Genomic DNA, 14,154 nt, shown 5'->3' with positions numbered 1-14,154 from the left:
AAGTAAATTTTTCATTTCTTTATAATCACATTTTCTTTTATTTTATGACTGATGTAATGGTGCATCATATAAAGCCATTATTGTCTAGGAATGACCCAAGACCTTCTTGGCATCTCTGACAGCTGAGCTGGTCTATGTGAATCTAAACTAGAAATATTAGATGTTTTTAAAATCTGTAATAATACAAGGAAAGTATGATAAAGCAAGAAAGCTTAAACAGGAAGCAACTTCATAAGGAAAAGGGGCGAAAAAGCTTTCTTTGGTATTAGGGTATTATCCAGGAAAGTAAAGTTACTCTTGATGAAATTTTTTTGTTACAACAATCTCGTTTTTAACCCTCTTAGTATGTTTGTGCTACTGAAAGGAGCTACTAAGGAGCAGTCTTTTAAGATTGGTCAGGAAATTGCTGAAGCTGTAACTGCTACCAATCCTAAACCAGTGAAATTGAAGTTTGAAAAGGTAAGAGAAATATAATTAATACTGGAAATAACAGATGAAATTCACATACCTTATGGAGATTTTGGTCTTGCATAATACACTTTCAGAATCAGTAACAGTATAATGCCTACAAATTGTTGTATTTAAAATATTTTCCCTGAGTTTTGTATAATTTTCTCAAAAAAAAAAAAAACCCTTTTGTTCCAATTAACTATTGCTGTGTAACAGACCCCCCCCCAAACTTAATGATGTAAAACAGCCACTCTTTTATTATTTTATTATGCTTACGGATTTTATGGGTCAGGAATTCAGAAGAGGTGCAGCAAGGATGGCATGTCTCCGCTCCACAGTGTCTAGATCCTTAGCTGGGAAACTTAATGGCTAAAGGTGATACAACTTGAAGCTTGCTCACTCTGCTGTCTGGGGTTGATGCTGGCTGCTGTTGGGAACATCAGCTGGGGCTGTCAGCTGGAACACCTACATTTGGCCTTTCCCTGGGATTATTTGTTCTTCCTCACAGCATGATGGCACTGAGTTCCAGGAATGAACATCCCAAAGAAAAATAGACAAAAGCAGTTTTGTTTTTTATGACCTAGTCTCAAAGTCACACCACATCATAGCCTGTCTAGATTTAAGAGAGAGCATAGATTCCCATCTCTTAATGGGAAGAATGTCAGAATCACATTGTAAGGTCATGTGGAATGGCAGATATTATTTATTTGGACAGTACAGTCTGCCATAAGGACCTTATTAGACTCTTTTCACTTTACCTTCCATATCATATATTTAGTTCTTTCCATATAAAAGCTACTAAGCTAGGAGAGGTGTGGAATGCAAAGAAGCATAAGACACAGTCCCACTAAGCCAATAATCATGAGAGCAGTCTCCCTAAACACTGTAAGAGCACAAAGAAAAGGAGGTATTATGTCATCTTGGGCTGGATGAGGAGACTCCATGGAGGAGTACTTCCATGAGGAGGTAATATTGCACTGTGTCTCAGAAAATGGTTAGAATTTCAATGGGCAGCCATGGGGCTGCAGTCATTCTGCATAGAAGAAAATGGCATGTAGGAGGATAGGGAGTTGGAAAAGCACAATATGGGAATATAGAGTAGTGGGAGAGAACTCTAGAAAATAAACTTAAGACCAGATTGTCTTGAATACCAAGACCAGAGTGTCTTGAATACCAAGCTAAAATGTTTCAACCTGATTCAGAAAAGTGTATCAAACAAGAACATGACATGATCAGAGCTGTTTGGGGAGGATTAGTCTCACAGTGGTATACAAGATGGTTTGGGAAGGGGAGAAGCTGAGGACAGGATGCAGCCTGTATAACCTGAACTAGGGAAGATAAAGAGCAATTCAGGAGATACTGAGAAAGAAGGATCCGTAGGAATTAGAAATGGTTGATTTAAGAAAATGGGTGTGAAAAAAAAAAAAAAAAGAAAACGGGTGTGGAAAGGATAAAAGTACCTACTTTGAAGCAAGAATTGTCATAGAAGAGATTCAAAGAGGACTCAGATATGGTATCTGCCCTGAAGAGTGAGCATTCTGATTGGGGCAGAGATGGGGAGAACAGTTAGAAAACAAAGTAAGAATGAAGTACATGTATGGTACTATGGACACAACCCATCTGGCAAAAATGAAGAGTATGGCCTGCTTAGAAAATAGCACCAGACATGAAAACTTACCTGAAATAGATCACAGACCGAAACATAAAAGCAAAAAACTGCAAAACTTCTTAAAGAGAATAAACATTAGTTAAGAATTGTGACGTATAGGTTCATGATGAATATTGTAGTTTTTTTCTTGTATTGTCTTTGGCTTTGGGACAAAAAAAGGGGGGGGCTGGTTTCATAAAATGAGTTGGCAATATTCCCATTTCTATTTTCTGGAAAAAAAAATGTAAGATTAGTACAATTATTTCTCTTAAAAGTGGTTGATAGAATTCATCAGTGAAGCTCTCCAGTCCTGACATTTTATTGGGGGAAAGGGTGGGTCATAGATTTTTAATTACAAATTAAACATCCTTGATAAATATTGAAATATTCAGGTTTTCTTATATCAGTGTTGATAACTTGTGGTTGTCAGCGAATTTGTCCATTTCTCCTAGATTGTCAGATTTGTTGGCATGAATTATACTTCCTTAATGTCATTTTGATATCTGTAAGATCCTTAGTGATCTCCCTCCTTTCACTTTTGATATTGATAATTTTTTTTGGTTTTTTTCCCCACAATCATCTACCTAAAGGTTTATCCATTTACTGAACTTTTTGAAGAACCATTTCTTCAATTTCCACTCTTTATTCTTTCCTTCCTTATACTTACTTTGGGTTTAGTTTGCTTTTCTTTTCCTGTCTTCTTAACTTAGAAGCTTGAATCTTTGATATTAAAAAAATATTTTTTAATGTAAGTGTTTAAAGATATAAATTTCCCTCTAAGTACTACTTTAGCTTTGGGGCGCCTGGGTGGCTCAGTCGGTTGAGTGTCCGACTTCGGCTCAGGTCATGATCTCGCAGTCCTTGAGTTCGAGCCCCGCATCAGGCTCTGTGCTGACAGCTCGGAGCCTGGAGCCTGTTTCAGATTCTGTATCTGTCTCTCTGCCTCTCTCTCTCTCAAAAATAAGTAAACATTTAAAAAAATTTTTTTAAATAAATAAATACTACTTTAGCTTCAATTTTTGGTATCTTGTATTTCCATTATTCATTTGATTCAGTGATAAAGACCCATACATCATTTAGACTTGTGTTAAGTTCCAAATATTTAAGGATATTCCAGAAATAATACCATTATTTCTAATTTAATTCCATTGTGGTCAAAGAAGATACTCCGTATGATTTTAATGTTTTTATTAAGTTTATTGAAATTTGTCATTTGGCCCAGGCAGTGGTCTATCTTAGTGATTATACCCATGTGACCTTAAAAGCTTTCTGTATCCAGCTTTTTGGAATGTCCTATAAATGTCACTTAGGTTAAGGTAATAGTGATGTTGTTGAAGCCTTCTGTATTCTTAATGATTTCCTGTCAATTTCTAAGGGAGAGGTGCTGAAGTTTCCAAATATAATCATAGATTTGCCTTTTTCTTCCTTTTAGTTCTGCCAGTTTCTATTTCAGATATTTTGAAGTTTTCTTTGTAGGTATATACACATTTAGGATTATGTATCTTCTTGATAAATTGTTATTTTTATCTTTGATAATACTGTCTTGAAATCTACTTTTTTCTGATGATAAAACACTCTTGTTTTGATTAGTGTTAGCATGTGTATCTTCCATTTTTTATTTTTAACCTTCTTATGTCCTTGTATTTGAAGTGGATTTCTAGTAGTTTATTGCTTTGTCTCATTTTTTGATCAGATCCAATCTGATCACTTCTGCCTTTTAATTGGGATGTTTAGACCATTTTATACTTAGTATAATTACTGATAATGTTTGAGGACAGAAGAAAGGACCAGTTTGGTAGGTCCATTGGACCCTTAATCTAGGAATTCAACTTAAGGGAATTTAGTAGATTAATCCATGCAAGATTGTTCACTGGAACACTATTTGTAATAACAAAAGATTGGAAACATCCTAAATGACCCACAGCAGTAGGTAACTGGTTACATGAATTGTGATATCCTCCCGTCATGGACTACTATACCTACAAAATAAAAGGAGCTTTCTGTACAAGGATGGAATATTCTCCAAGATAGATTATTAAAATAAGCAAAGTACAAAATGATGTATACACTAAGCTACCATTCATATGTATAAATATCTCTGGAAGGCTATACAGGAAATCAATAGAGGATGCCTCTAGGCATCTCTAGGTCAAAGACAGTAGAGGCTAGGGGATGAGGACTTTTCATTATATAGTCTCTTATAACTTTTAATGTTGTACTTAATAACTTTTAAATATATAAGTGTTACTTAAAGTGATTTTAATTTTTAATAGACTTTTGAGAGAGTAGCCTCAGTTGCAGTAGGGACAAAATTTGATAGTGCAAACAAAGGAGTTGAGTGGGAAGGAAATAAAGACAACTAACTAATTTTGTGTGCTTTATGTTTAAATGTTATATCATGAATTTCATTGGTGCTGAGCCATATTTAATGGGGGTTTTTGGAATTGATTTTTGATTAATTTGGTTAAAGAGAGAAAAAGGGCACCTGGGTAGCTCAGTTGGTTAAGGATCTGACTTTGCCTCAGGCCATGATCTCATGGATCATGAGTTCAAGCCCCACATTGAGCTCTCTGCTATTAGCACAGAGAGAAAAAGACATAAAAATAAGATATTCATGGTAGGGAAAAATGGTTATTTAGAGGCATTTTGTTAATCCATCACAGGTATATTTGCCCTGTGTCTTACAAACAAAAAAGAGGTATGTGGGTTACATGTATGAAACACTGGATCAAAAGGACCCGGTATTTGATGCAAAAGGAATAGAAACCGTCAGAAGAGATTCCTGCCCTGCTGTTTCTAAGGTAAGGTTTATCTATCTTGTGTTCATCTTTAAGAAATAAGTAGGATTTTCACCAGATTCTTTAGCTTAAACACACATGAGGTGGTCCTCCTAGTCTCTTTGTATGTAACCATCAGTGGAGGAACTATATGATTTTGAGAATTTCATTTCTAATGCAAACGACTTATTTGATTTTAGTCCTTAGTTTCTGACTTCCTCCCTCACCTTACCTTTTGTCACAATTACTGAAAAACAACACATGAACTTGACAAGAATTTCCTGCCTATCACCTGGATGATGATATGTTATCATATAACAACACCCAAAAGCTAGGGAGCAGGATAAAGAAAACTAGCAATGGAAAAATTTTATAAGTAATCCATTCTAGATAAACTGAGTTACTAACACAAGTTAGAAAGATTTCTGAACAATGGTACCATAAATTACCTAAATTTCTCAACCACGGTAATTTTAACCATAGTATTTTATATTTTTTATTTACTCAGGTCCAGACTCCTTCTGTAACAAACTAAAAATAAATGGTATAAATGGAATAGTACTCTACACACTGAGTTTTTTAAGAGCATAAAAAGCGTAATAGATGGACTATTGTCAGTGTGTCAGTATGTTATGCTATATATGTAATGTTATGTGAACTTGAGATATTATTTAATACTAGTCCCTAGAAGAGAAATCCACTGCATTCTTTCTCCAAGGGTAAAATTGTGCTTAAGCTAAATTAGCAAACTTAATGAGTAAATATATATTGGTTCCAGTATTCACAAAATACAGAACTTCCACCCAGAACTAATTTAAATTCAATCCATTCCATAAATCCACTGCATGTCAGTCATTTTCTAGTAGAAATATTTCCAGAAAATATAGCAACAGTGATTAAATATACTAGGGGATATTTTATCTTTATGAATGTATCCTTTTTTTTTTCTTAAGATACTTGAGCGTTCTCTAAAGCTGCTATTTGAAACAAGAGACATAAGTTTAATTAAACAGTATGTTCAGCGACAGTGTATGAAGCTTCTAGAAGGAAAAGCCAGCATCCAAGATTTTATCTTTGCCAAGGAATACAGAGGAAGTTCCTCTTACAAACCTGGAGCTTGTGTGCCAGCCCTTGAACTTACAAGGTAATGATGGGGGCACCTGGGTGGCTCATTTGGTTGAGCATCTGTCTTAGCTCAGGTCATAATCTCACAGTTCATGGGTTCAAGCCCCATGTTGGGCTCTGCACTGACAGTGCAGATCCTACTTCGGATTTTCTGTTTCCCTCTCTACCCATACCCTGCTCATGCTCGCTCACTCTCAAACAAACATTAAAAGGTGGGGGGGGGGGGCAGTAATGATGCATACAACAGCACAACTCTGTACCTAACAAGTGTTGTCCTAGGATGCTGAGTGGTTTGAAATAGATGAAAAGATACCTAGTCCACAGGCACATAATTGTTTCTTCACCTGCCCCAATGAAGCCGCACTAATGGTAAATAGATGCTCCCCCATACTTTGTAAGCTCTGAAGAGGAGGAAGGAACTCCTTTTCTGGGCTTCTCTTGGGAAACTAAATTCAGTGAAATTTTAATCTTGTACAGAGCTTGAATTGTCATTTTCCCACATCAAAATCCCTAGGTAGTCCTTAATAGGGATCTACCAAAGCACTTAGATGGCATCATTCTAGAATCAGATCATCTAACGAGCTAAATTTTCTCTTTCACTGTTAGATTTATGATCATTCTGACTCTTAGGAGATAGAAATTAATACATTTTAAACTAGTTGATATATGGCAACTCATGTTGTTTTTCACAGCAATGATTTACAGATCAAGTTTTAAACTCTTAACATTATATCCATTTGGTGCTGAGTCAAATGTATATAGCTCTCAAGAAGGTTGTAACTCGAAGTTGTAATCTCGTGGTTTCATAATTATTTCACTCTCCCTTAATCTGCTAGTAAAATGCCTTCCATAACAGCCTTTGAGTGAATATTTATGTGGTTTTAAATAGGAAAATGCTTGCTTACGATCGGCGCTCTGAGCCTCGAGTTGGAGAGCGAGTGCCATACGTCATCATTTATGGGGCTCCTGGAATACCACTTATCCAGTTGGTGAAGCGCCCAGTGGAAGTGCTGCAGGACCCGACTCTGAGACTGAATGCCACTTACTATATCACCAAGCAGATCCTTCCACCCCTGGCAAGAATCTTCTCACTTATTGGTATTGATGTCTTCAGCTGGTATCATGAATTACCCAGGGTAAGCCTACTAAATAGTATATACCTGTGCTGTGACTTGCAATTTCTAGTAGAACTAAAGATTTTATTTCTGTGCTGAGAGGCAACGTGGATACTCTATTATCCTAAACTGACAAAGGTGCCACACTCTTCTGGTTTCCTAAAAAAAAAAAAAAAACTTTTTTTAAGTTTTCTACAAACACCTTCCCAGTTTCTGTCAGACTAGCCAGATTGTAGAATATTAAAATAAATCCCACCACTATGTCAGTAGTAAATACTTAATAAACCAGCTAATAAATAAATGGAGAACCAAAATTCCTTAAAAGTGGGTGTTTGGGGCGCCTGGGTGGCTCAGTCGGTTAAGCGTCCGACTTCGGCTCAGGTCACGATCTCGCGGTATGTGAGTTCGAGCCCCGCGTCGGGCTCTGTGCTGACTGCTCAGAGCCTGGAGCCTGTTTCAGATTCTGTGTCTCCCTCTCTCTGACCCTCCCCCGTTCATGCTCTGTCTCTCTCTGTCTCAAAAATAAATAAACGTTAAAAAAAAAAAAAAAAAAAAAAAAAAAGTGGGTGTTTAGTATATAGAATACAGTGTCTAGACATAGTGCTGAAGAAATCAAACTAAAGAAGTAATGTTAAAATAGCATTATACTAAAGTAAAACATGGAATGTGGAATCTTAGCAAAGGGAGTTTTGCTCGAACTCTTCTTAGTTAGCTCATTGGAAGCCTGAAGGAACTATAGGTGATTGTGTAATAATCTGCGCTACATTAGTCGAGGAGAGGAGCAGTTTCAGTCTGCTGTTGAGAATTAGATCTGCTCAGTCATTTGCTATTATCTCAGACTGTGAAAGACTGATGGTATTCAGGGAAACTGGTGAAAGTTGATCTTCAAATTACTTTTACTTTCTCAGCAAGCACATATGGCCTCAAGGAAACTAATACTGAGGTTGAGGCTGTGCTTCAGAGAAGCTGTGCTGGCCAACATCTGTGATGCTGTATCCTGGCTTTGCACTGGAACGCTGTTACTGATTTTCATTTCGTCAGCAGAAAGAATGTTAAACCAATGGCATTTGTTAAGAGACTGACCTAATAATCTCTATGAAGAGTGATTTGTAAGATACAGGAGGAGACACCAAGGGTATAATAACCACATGATAATGTTATTTCAGTGTAAAAACAGTTCCAGAAGTCAAGTCTCTGAAACGAGTATTAACTTCAAATGAAGAATGCTTAGGTGACACAGCCTAATTACATTTGAAATTCTCCAGGTTTACTTTTGCTTGAATTTTGCACCCTACTGCCTACCAAGTTACTTTTAACCCTTTTCTTGCCTTGTTTCCATGGCCGAGTTGTGCAGCCTTAAACAGTATCCACTCTCAATGTGGATTTCTTCCATTGCCCTCTCCAGTCTCCAGTGCCCTGGATGATCTCACACATCTATGTATCTCAACCAAAAAACTGAGTGGCAGGAGACTGTTTTTTTCCCAAAAGAAAAAAAGAAAAACATCATATCTGACGATATTAACACATAAGCTCTGTAAAAAGGATTTTGTCCATTTCTATAGCCCCATTATGTAGAACAGTACCTGACATAGAGTAGCTACTTAGTACTTGTTGGAAGAAGGAAATAGTGCCTTCGTAAACCTGCAGTTAGCATGAGAGCAGTGGCTCTACTGTGAAGCTGGATCAGAGTTTCATTAACTTTTTAAACTTTTATTCCACTATAGTTAACATACAGTGTTCTTTTATTTCAGGTGTACAATATAGTGACTCAACAATCCCATACATTACTCAGTGCTCATCATGATAAGTGTGCCCTTAATCCCCATCACCTACCCCCCCCCACTTCCCCAAAACTTATTTCTGAATTAATGTTTTCATAGATACAGAAAGCCACCAGCTCCTCTCGAAGCGAACTTGAAGGACGGAAAGGCACTATTTCACAGTATTTCACTACTTTGCACTGTCCTGTGTGTGATGACCTGACTCAGCATGGCATCTGTGGTAAATGTCGGAGCCAACCTCAGCATGTTGCAGTCATCCTCAACCAAGAAATTCGGGAGTTGGAACGTAAACAGGAGCAACTTGTAAAGGTACGGCCTTCTTTGCTAGACCTTTCCAGGAAATACCATCAACCCTTGAGGTATAGTTTGAGATACGAAACTGGTATGAAAAGTAGGAGTAAAAATTCTAGTATCAAAATATATAATCAAAATATCAAAAATATAATTGAACTAAATTACTTAAAGATGGCTTGGTAAAGATTTTGGATACTAACCCTTTATCAGATATGTAATTTGCAAATATCTTCTCCTGGTCCATACATTGTCTTTTAGTTTTGTTGTTTCATAATTTATTTTTGTTTTTATGGAATAGTGTATTGTTTATTAAAACCTAGAACTACAATGTACCTCTACCCAATTTCTTTTATAATATTTACCAGTTTCTCTATCATGTCTGTCTATTTACCATTCTCATAAAAATCTGGTTGTCCTAGAGAATTGCTGGTAAACTTGAAAGGTTCACAGCCTAAGAGTCTAGATAGAAAACTAATAGTTAACATGATTGAGTCTTATTATATGCTAGAGACCTCTTACAAATGAGTAAACAGACACAAGAGGGCTAAGTATTTGCCCTATGTTATGCTGCTGATAAGTAGCCAGGCTGGGATACAGACATAAAATACGGAGATGACTTTTCAAATGTGGGAATTCTACCAGTAATAAACAGCAGAAACCTCTTTAAGTTGGAAAATGAAATCTGAGGAAACATTATCCTAGCACATTAAAAAAAAAAAAAAAGTATTTCTTAAAGGAGCGATTGTACCTTTTAAACCATTGTATTGCCAGTACATTTTTTGCTTTCAGGCTAGAGAAGAACAACTTCAGAGTGAAGTTTATTTTGTGTTATAAGAGCAATATATAAAGTTATTGAAATGTTTAAAAACCAACCAGATAATTGAGAGGCAGTATGATTTAGTGGAAAATGAACCATAGGGCGCCTGGGTGGCTCAGTCGGTTAAGCGTCCGACTTTGGCTCAGGTCATGATCTTGCAGTCCCGTGAGTTCAAGCCCTGCATCGGGCTCTGTGCTGACAGCTCAGAGCCTGGAGCCTGCTTCAGATTCTGTGTCTTTCTCAAAAATAAACATTAAAAAAAAAAAAGGAAAAAAATGAACCATGCTGATAATAAGGAGGGACATCAGGATTCTAGTCTGGACTTCATTATATTGGACTTGTCCTTCCTTGGTTTTATCAGAGTTCTTTCACGGGTCCTGTCTACTTCCAATGTTGTAAATTCTTTTATAAAATCATTCCTCATGGTCCTAATAGAATTCAAACCAGGATGTGAAGGCCAGCCTCTGCACCTTGTCCTCAAGGTAAAGAAGCTTTTGAACCAAGACAGAGTATCAAACTTAGCTGCCATGAAGGTGAACAGGGAGAGAAACCATGTCTTAGGAGACAAGGCTCTTAAAAAATTTGAGCATCATATGAAGATGATTAAGGATTGATAAAGCATAGACTATTTGCTCTGTACCATTCTAGCTGCCACATTTTGTACTGGCAAAATTGTTAAGTTTTAGAGAATATAGCCAGTCATCTAGAATCCATTAAACATTTCATTAAGGATGGTAGAATCTTAAAGGTATGATTATTTTGATGCAACCACAGAAACCTAGCTGTTGAAATAAGTTGATTTTTTCCCCTCTCCCCTTTCATCTCCTATATACTTCTTAAATACCCTCACTTTTCTCCTTCCTTTCTTTTATCATCCCTAGTCCAAACCACCATCCTCTCTCCCCTAAACTCCTGCAGCAGCTTCCTAGCCTGACCCCCTGCCGCTGTCTCCATTCTTAAAAAAATAGATCATTCTAGCCAGTGTTAAGTTTATTTTACCTATTTTGGGGGGGTGGGGGCCTAGAATCCCAAGCAGGCTTTGCACTGTCAGCGTGAAGTCCGATGTGGGGCTCGAACTCAAACTGTGAGATCATGACCTGAAGAAATCAAGAGATGGACGTGTAACCAACTGAGACACCAAGGCACCCCTAAAATTACATTTTAAAAGTAGAAGTCTGGTACTTTCTCTTTCTGTCTGATGACATTCAAACTCTTTAGTATGCTTTATTAGTCTTTCTCCATTCTAGCACCTACCTGCTACCTTTCAGTCCATTGCTTAACCTTCTCCCTGTTACACTCTTCAATACAATGCTATAAAGCTAGAAATTCATTATAAACTCAGAAAACAAAATGATTGTTGCCACTTGGGGAAATTTTAACTCCCAATTAAACACTACATGTAAGATTCTAGACAGCCATAGCAAATCTCAGAGAAAATTTCCATCACCTCAAACACTTTTAATAATAAACAGGAAAGAATAAGGAATGAAATAAGCATCTGATTGGCTTACTTTTTCAAAAATTTTCAGAGGATAGCAAAAAGAAAGACTAAAGCAGCCTTTTTTTTTTTTTTAAATGAGCTAAGTAAGTATCCCGGTTGTGGTGTTTTGAGTTTTTAAACATAAGCTGAATTTAGCTATAGTGCTCACGGTTGAAATCACCAGTAACAGATCTTGAAACTCAACATTGAGTTAAATTTAAAGAGGCAAGTAATTCCATCCTGGCTTATTTATCAGACAAGCACAGAGAGTTGCATAAACATTTATCAGTTTGTCCTGACACCTGAATATAGCTGCAGTACGTATAGCCTCAATACAGAACTTCTGTATTTGGGGATAGTTTTGAGTCTCATGGCAGAGATCTCCTTAGTGAAAGACTTCATAGAAGAACAGCATACTTTGTCATCAGAGAACACAAAGTACACAGTTTCTCAGCAGTTTGTTTGGACAGCATCATAATAATTGGTACAGTAACCTCAGGAAAACTCCTCTTCACTTGACTAATACAGATGAGAGAATGAACCAGAGCAGTTTGATTTTTCTCTCAAAAGACATATCTAGAGCAGAAGCAGCTATTTGGTATCCCTTTTGGATAACTTTTTTATTGGCGTCTGAAAAGATAAATCTGAGTAATGTGAAAAAATATTGTTTATGGCTCATTTAAAAGATGGTCTTTAATGGTAATTGGATAGCTTATTATATGAATCTTAACATACCTTTGACCTTATTAAATGAATCTTAATATATACCCTATGAGCTACATAGGAGTTAGGGGTAACTACTCTCTCCTAGACAAAAATCCACATATGAATTTTGACTGTCCAAAAATTTAATAGCCTGCTGTTGACCGGAAGCCTTACTAATAACAAACAGCTGAGGAACAATATTTGTATGTTACATGGATTATACACTGTATTCTTTCAATAAAGCTAGAAAAATCATAAGTTAGAGAAAAAACATTTATAGTACTGTACTGAGTTTATTGAAAAGAAATCCATGTATCAGTACTTACCTGTTAGAAATGCCTCAACATAGGGTAGGTGAGGCTTCAGGGATGAAAAGTAATGAAACTTCTTGTAATAAGTGTTATTTGTCTGCCAGTAATCTGTGGTGGGTCAGAGAGGAGGGACTATAAAAGTTTGTTAACACATATACATAGGACCTCTCCTATTGTTTTATGTATTCCTCTTATACTTTCAGATATGCAAGAACTGTACAGGGTGCTTTGATCGACATATCCCGTGTGTATCTCTGAATTGCCCCGTACTTTTCAAACTCTCCCGAGTAAATAGAGAATTATCCAAGGCACCATATCTCCGGCAATTACTAGACCAGTTTTAAATTGTCAGTATCACAGAATTCCAGGTGCTATTTTTTCAGTGTTTACCACTAAACTGTTGTGCATGGTGCTTTTTCAACTTTCATCGAGTCAAGTATGTTCACTGTCTATTATCTGAAGACTATGAAGGCTTTTATGCTAACTGAATTAAAAATTGTTCTTATCGATCTCTGAATAGCTCACTTCTTACAATGTACAAAGTCTCCATCCTTACACCTTTTTAACATTGTTTTATAACGTATGTGTTGAATTTGCTCCGGTATGTGTAACATCTTGTAAATCCATTTGCGTAGATCATACTGACTTCCCTGTGGAAGGAGCACTGAAAACCTCTTTAAAAAAAAACAAAACAAGACAAAAGAAAAAAAAAAAAACCCATTCGTGTGTTTTCCTTGAACTGTCTGTATCAAGACGTGTTACTTAGAGATACTCATTCACTTTATAATTTTGACGCGAAATATTTTGTAAATACACTTTTTTACTTTTCAGACAACTGAGTAAAATAATGTGCAATGAATTTTATACAAATGATTTTCAAGTTGTTAGGTATATTTCCTCTAGGTTTTGCTTGACTCAGAGTAGAGTTGTTATTTTGATCAAACTGTGCAAACAATAGTACCATGTGTAGCATTTTGAAACCTTATTTTCTAAAACCGCTGTCTTGCTTTAGCTATTAATGGGGCATTGTGAGGAACTGTGCAAAGACATTTTTGTTACAAACCTGTGGGCCTGTTGCAATACTTTAAAAATAAAAATTTTATTCCATTTTTGCTTGTTTTGTATAGACATTTCTATTGCTTCTAAATATGCTTAAAATATTTTCTTTCCTTATGTACTGTACAGTTAATCTTATTTGCCATCATCTTGAACACAAAATGTGTATTTAGAATATTTGTATAACTGTATAAAATTAAAAAGGAATTATGTGGTCAGTGCATTGTTTTCTAAACTGGAAATCATTTTGTTTTAAAAGTTAATAATGGAAACCATATTAAAATTGAATAAAATATGAAATATGGCAGTGTGATTTTATCTTGGTCTAAGTGGTATTTCTCCACCTGTTGTATTAGCCTGTGATGGTTGCATCTTAGTAATGAGGTAAACTTAATTCATTGTTATATTCCAATTGATGCTACAAATTCCTTCACCAAACCATGCAGATTAAAAGGGAGGAGGGCAGCACAAGTAGTCTAGTCTAGCTCTTATCCTTTTATAGTTGTAAGAAGCTACTTGTTAGGGTTTCTGTGTACATTTTCATTTAGATATGACTAGTCTTGAAGCCAGGACTTTGTGGAGGGAAAACAATAAT

General features: G+C 36.2%; 1 protein-coding gene across 2 annotated transcripts in view; it reads left to right on the top strand.

Moving 5' to 3' along the window:
- REV3L (REV3 like, DNA directed polymerase zeta catalytic subunit) overlaps positions 1-13,866 on the top strand; it is a 177,383-nt gene extending 163,517 nt beyond the window's left edge. For both annotated transcript variants that reach the window (XM_030316171.1, XM_030316170.1), the window contains exons 27-32: positions 345-459; positions 4,762-4,899; positions 5,829-6,019; positions 6,890-7,136; positions 8,996-9,205; positions 12,707-13,866. In XM_030316171.1, coding sequence (XP_030172031.1) covers positions 345-459; positions 4,762-4,899; positions 5,829-6,019; positions 6,890-7,136; positions 8,996-9,205; positions 12,707-12,847 — 1,042 coding nt within the window. In that variant the 3' untranslated portion in view covers positions 12,848-13,866. The remainder of the gene's footprint in view (positions 1-344; positions 460-4,761; positions 4,900-5,828; positions 6,020-6,889; positions 7,137-8,995; positions 9,206-12,706) is intronic.
- Positions 13,867-14,154: the final 288 nt, after the last annotated feature.

This window comes from Lynx canadensis, chromosome B2, assembly GCF_007474595.2.
Source record: "Lynx canadensis isolate LIC74 chromosome B2, mLynCan4.pri.v2, whole genome shotgun sequence".
NCBI lineage: Eukaryota > Metazoa > Chordata > Mammalia > Carnivora > Felidae > Lynx > Lynx canadensis.
Note: the sequence above shows the minus strand (reverse complement) of the source record. Positions and strands in the feature narration are given on the sequence as shown.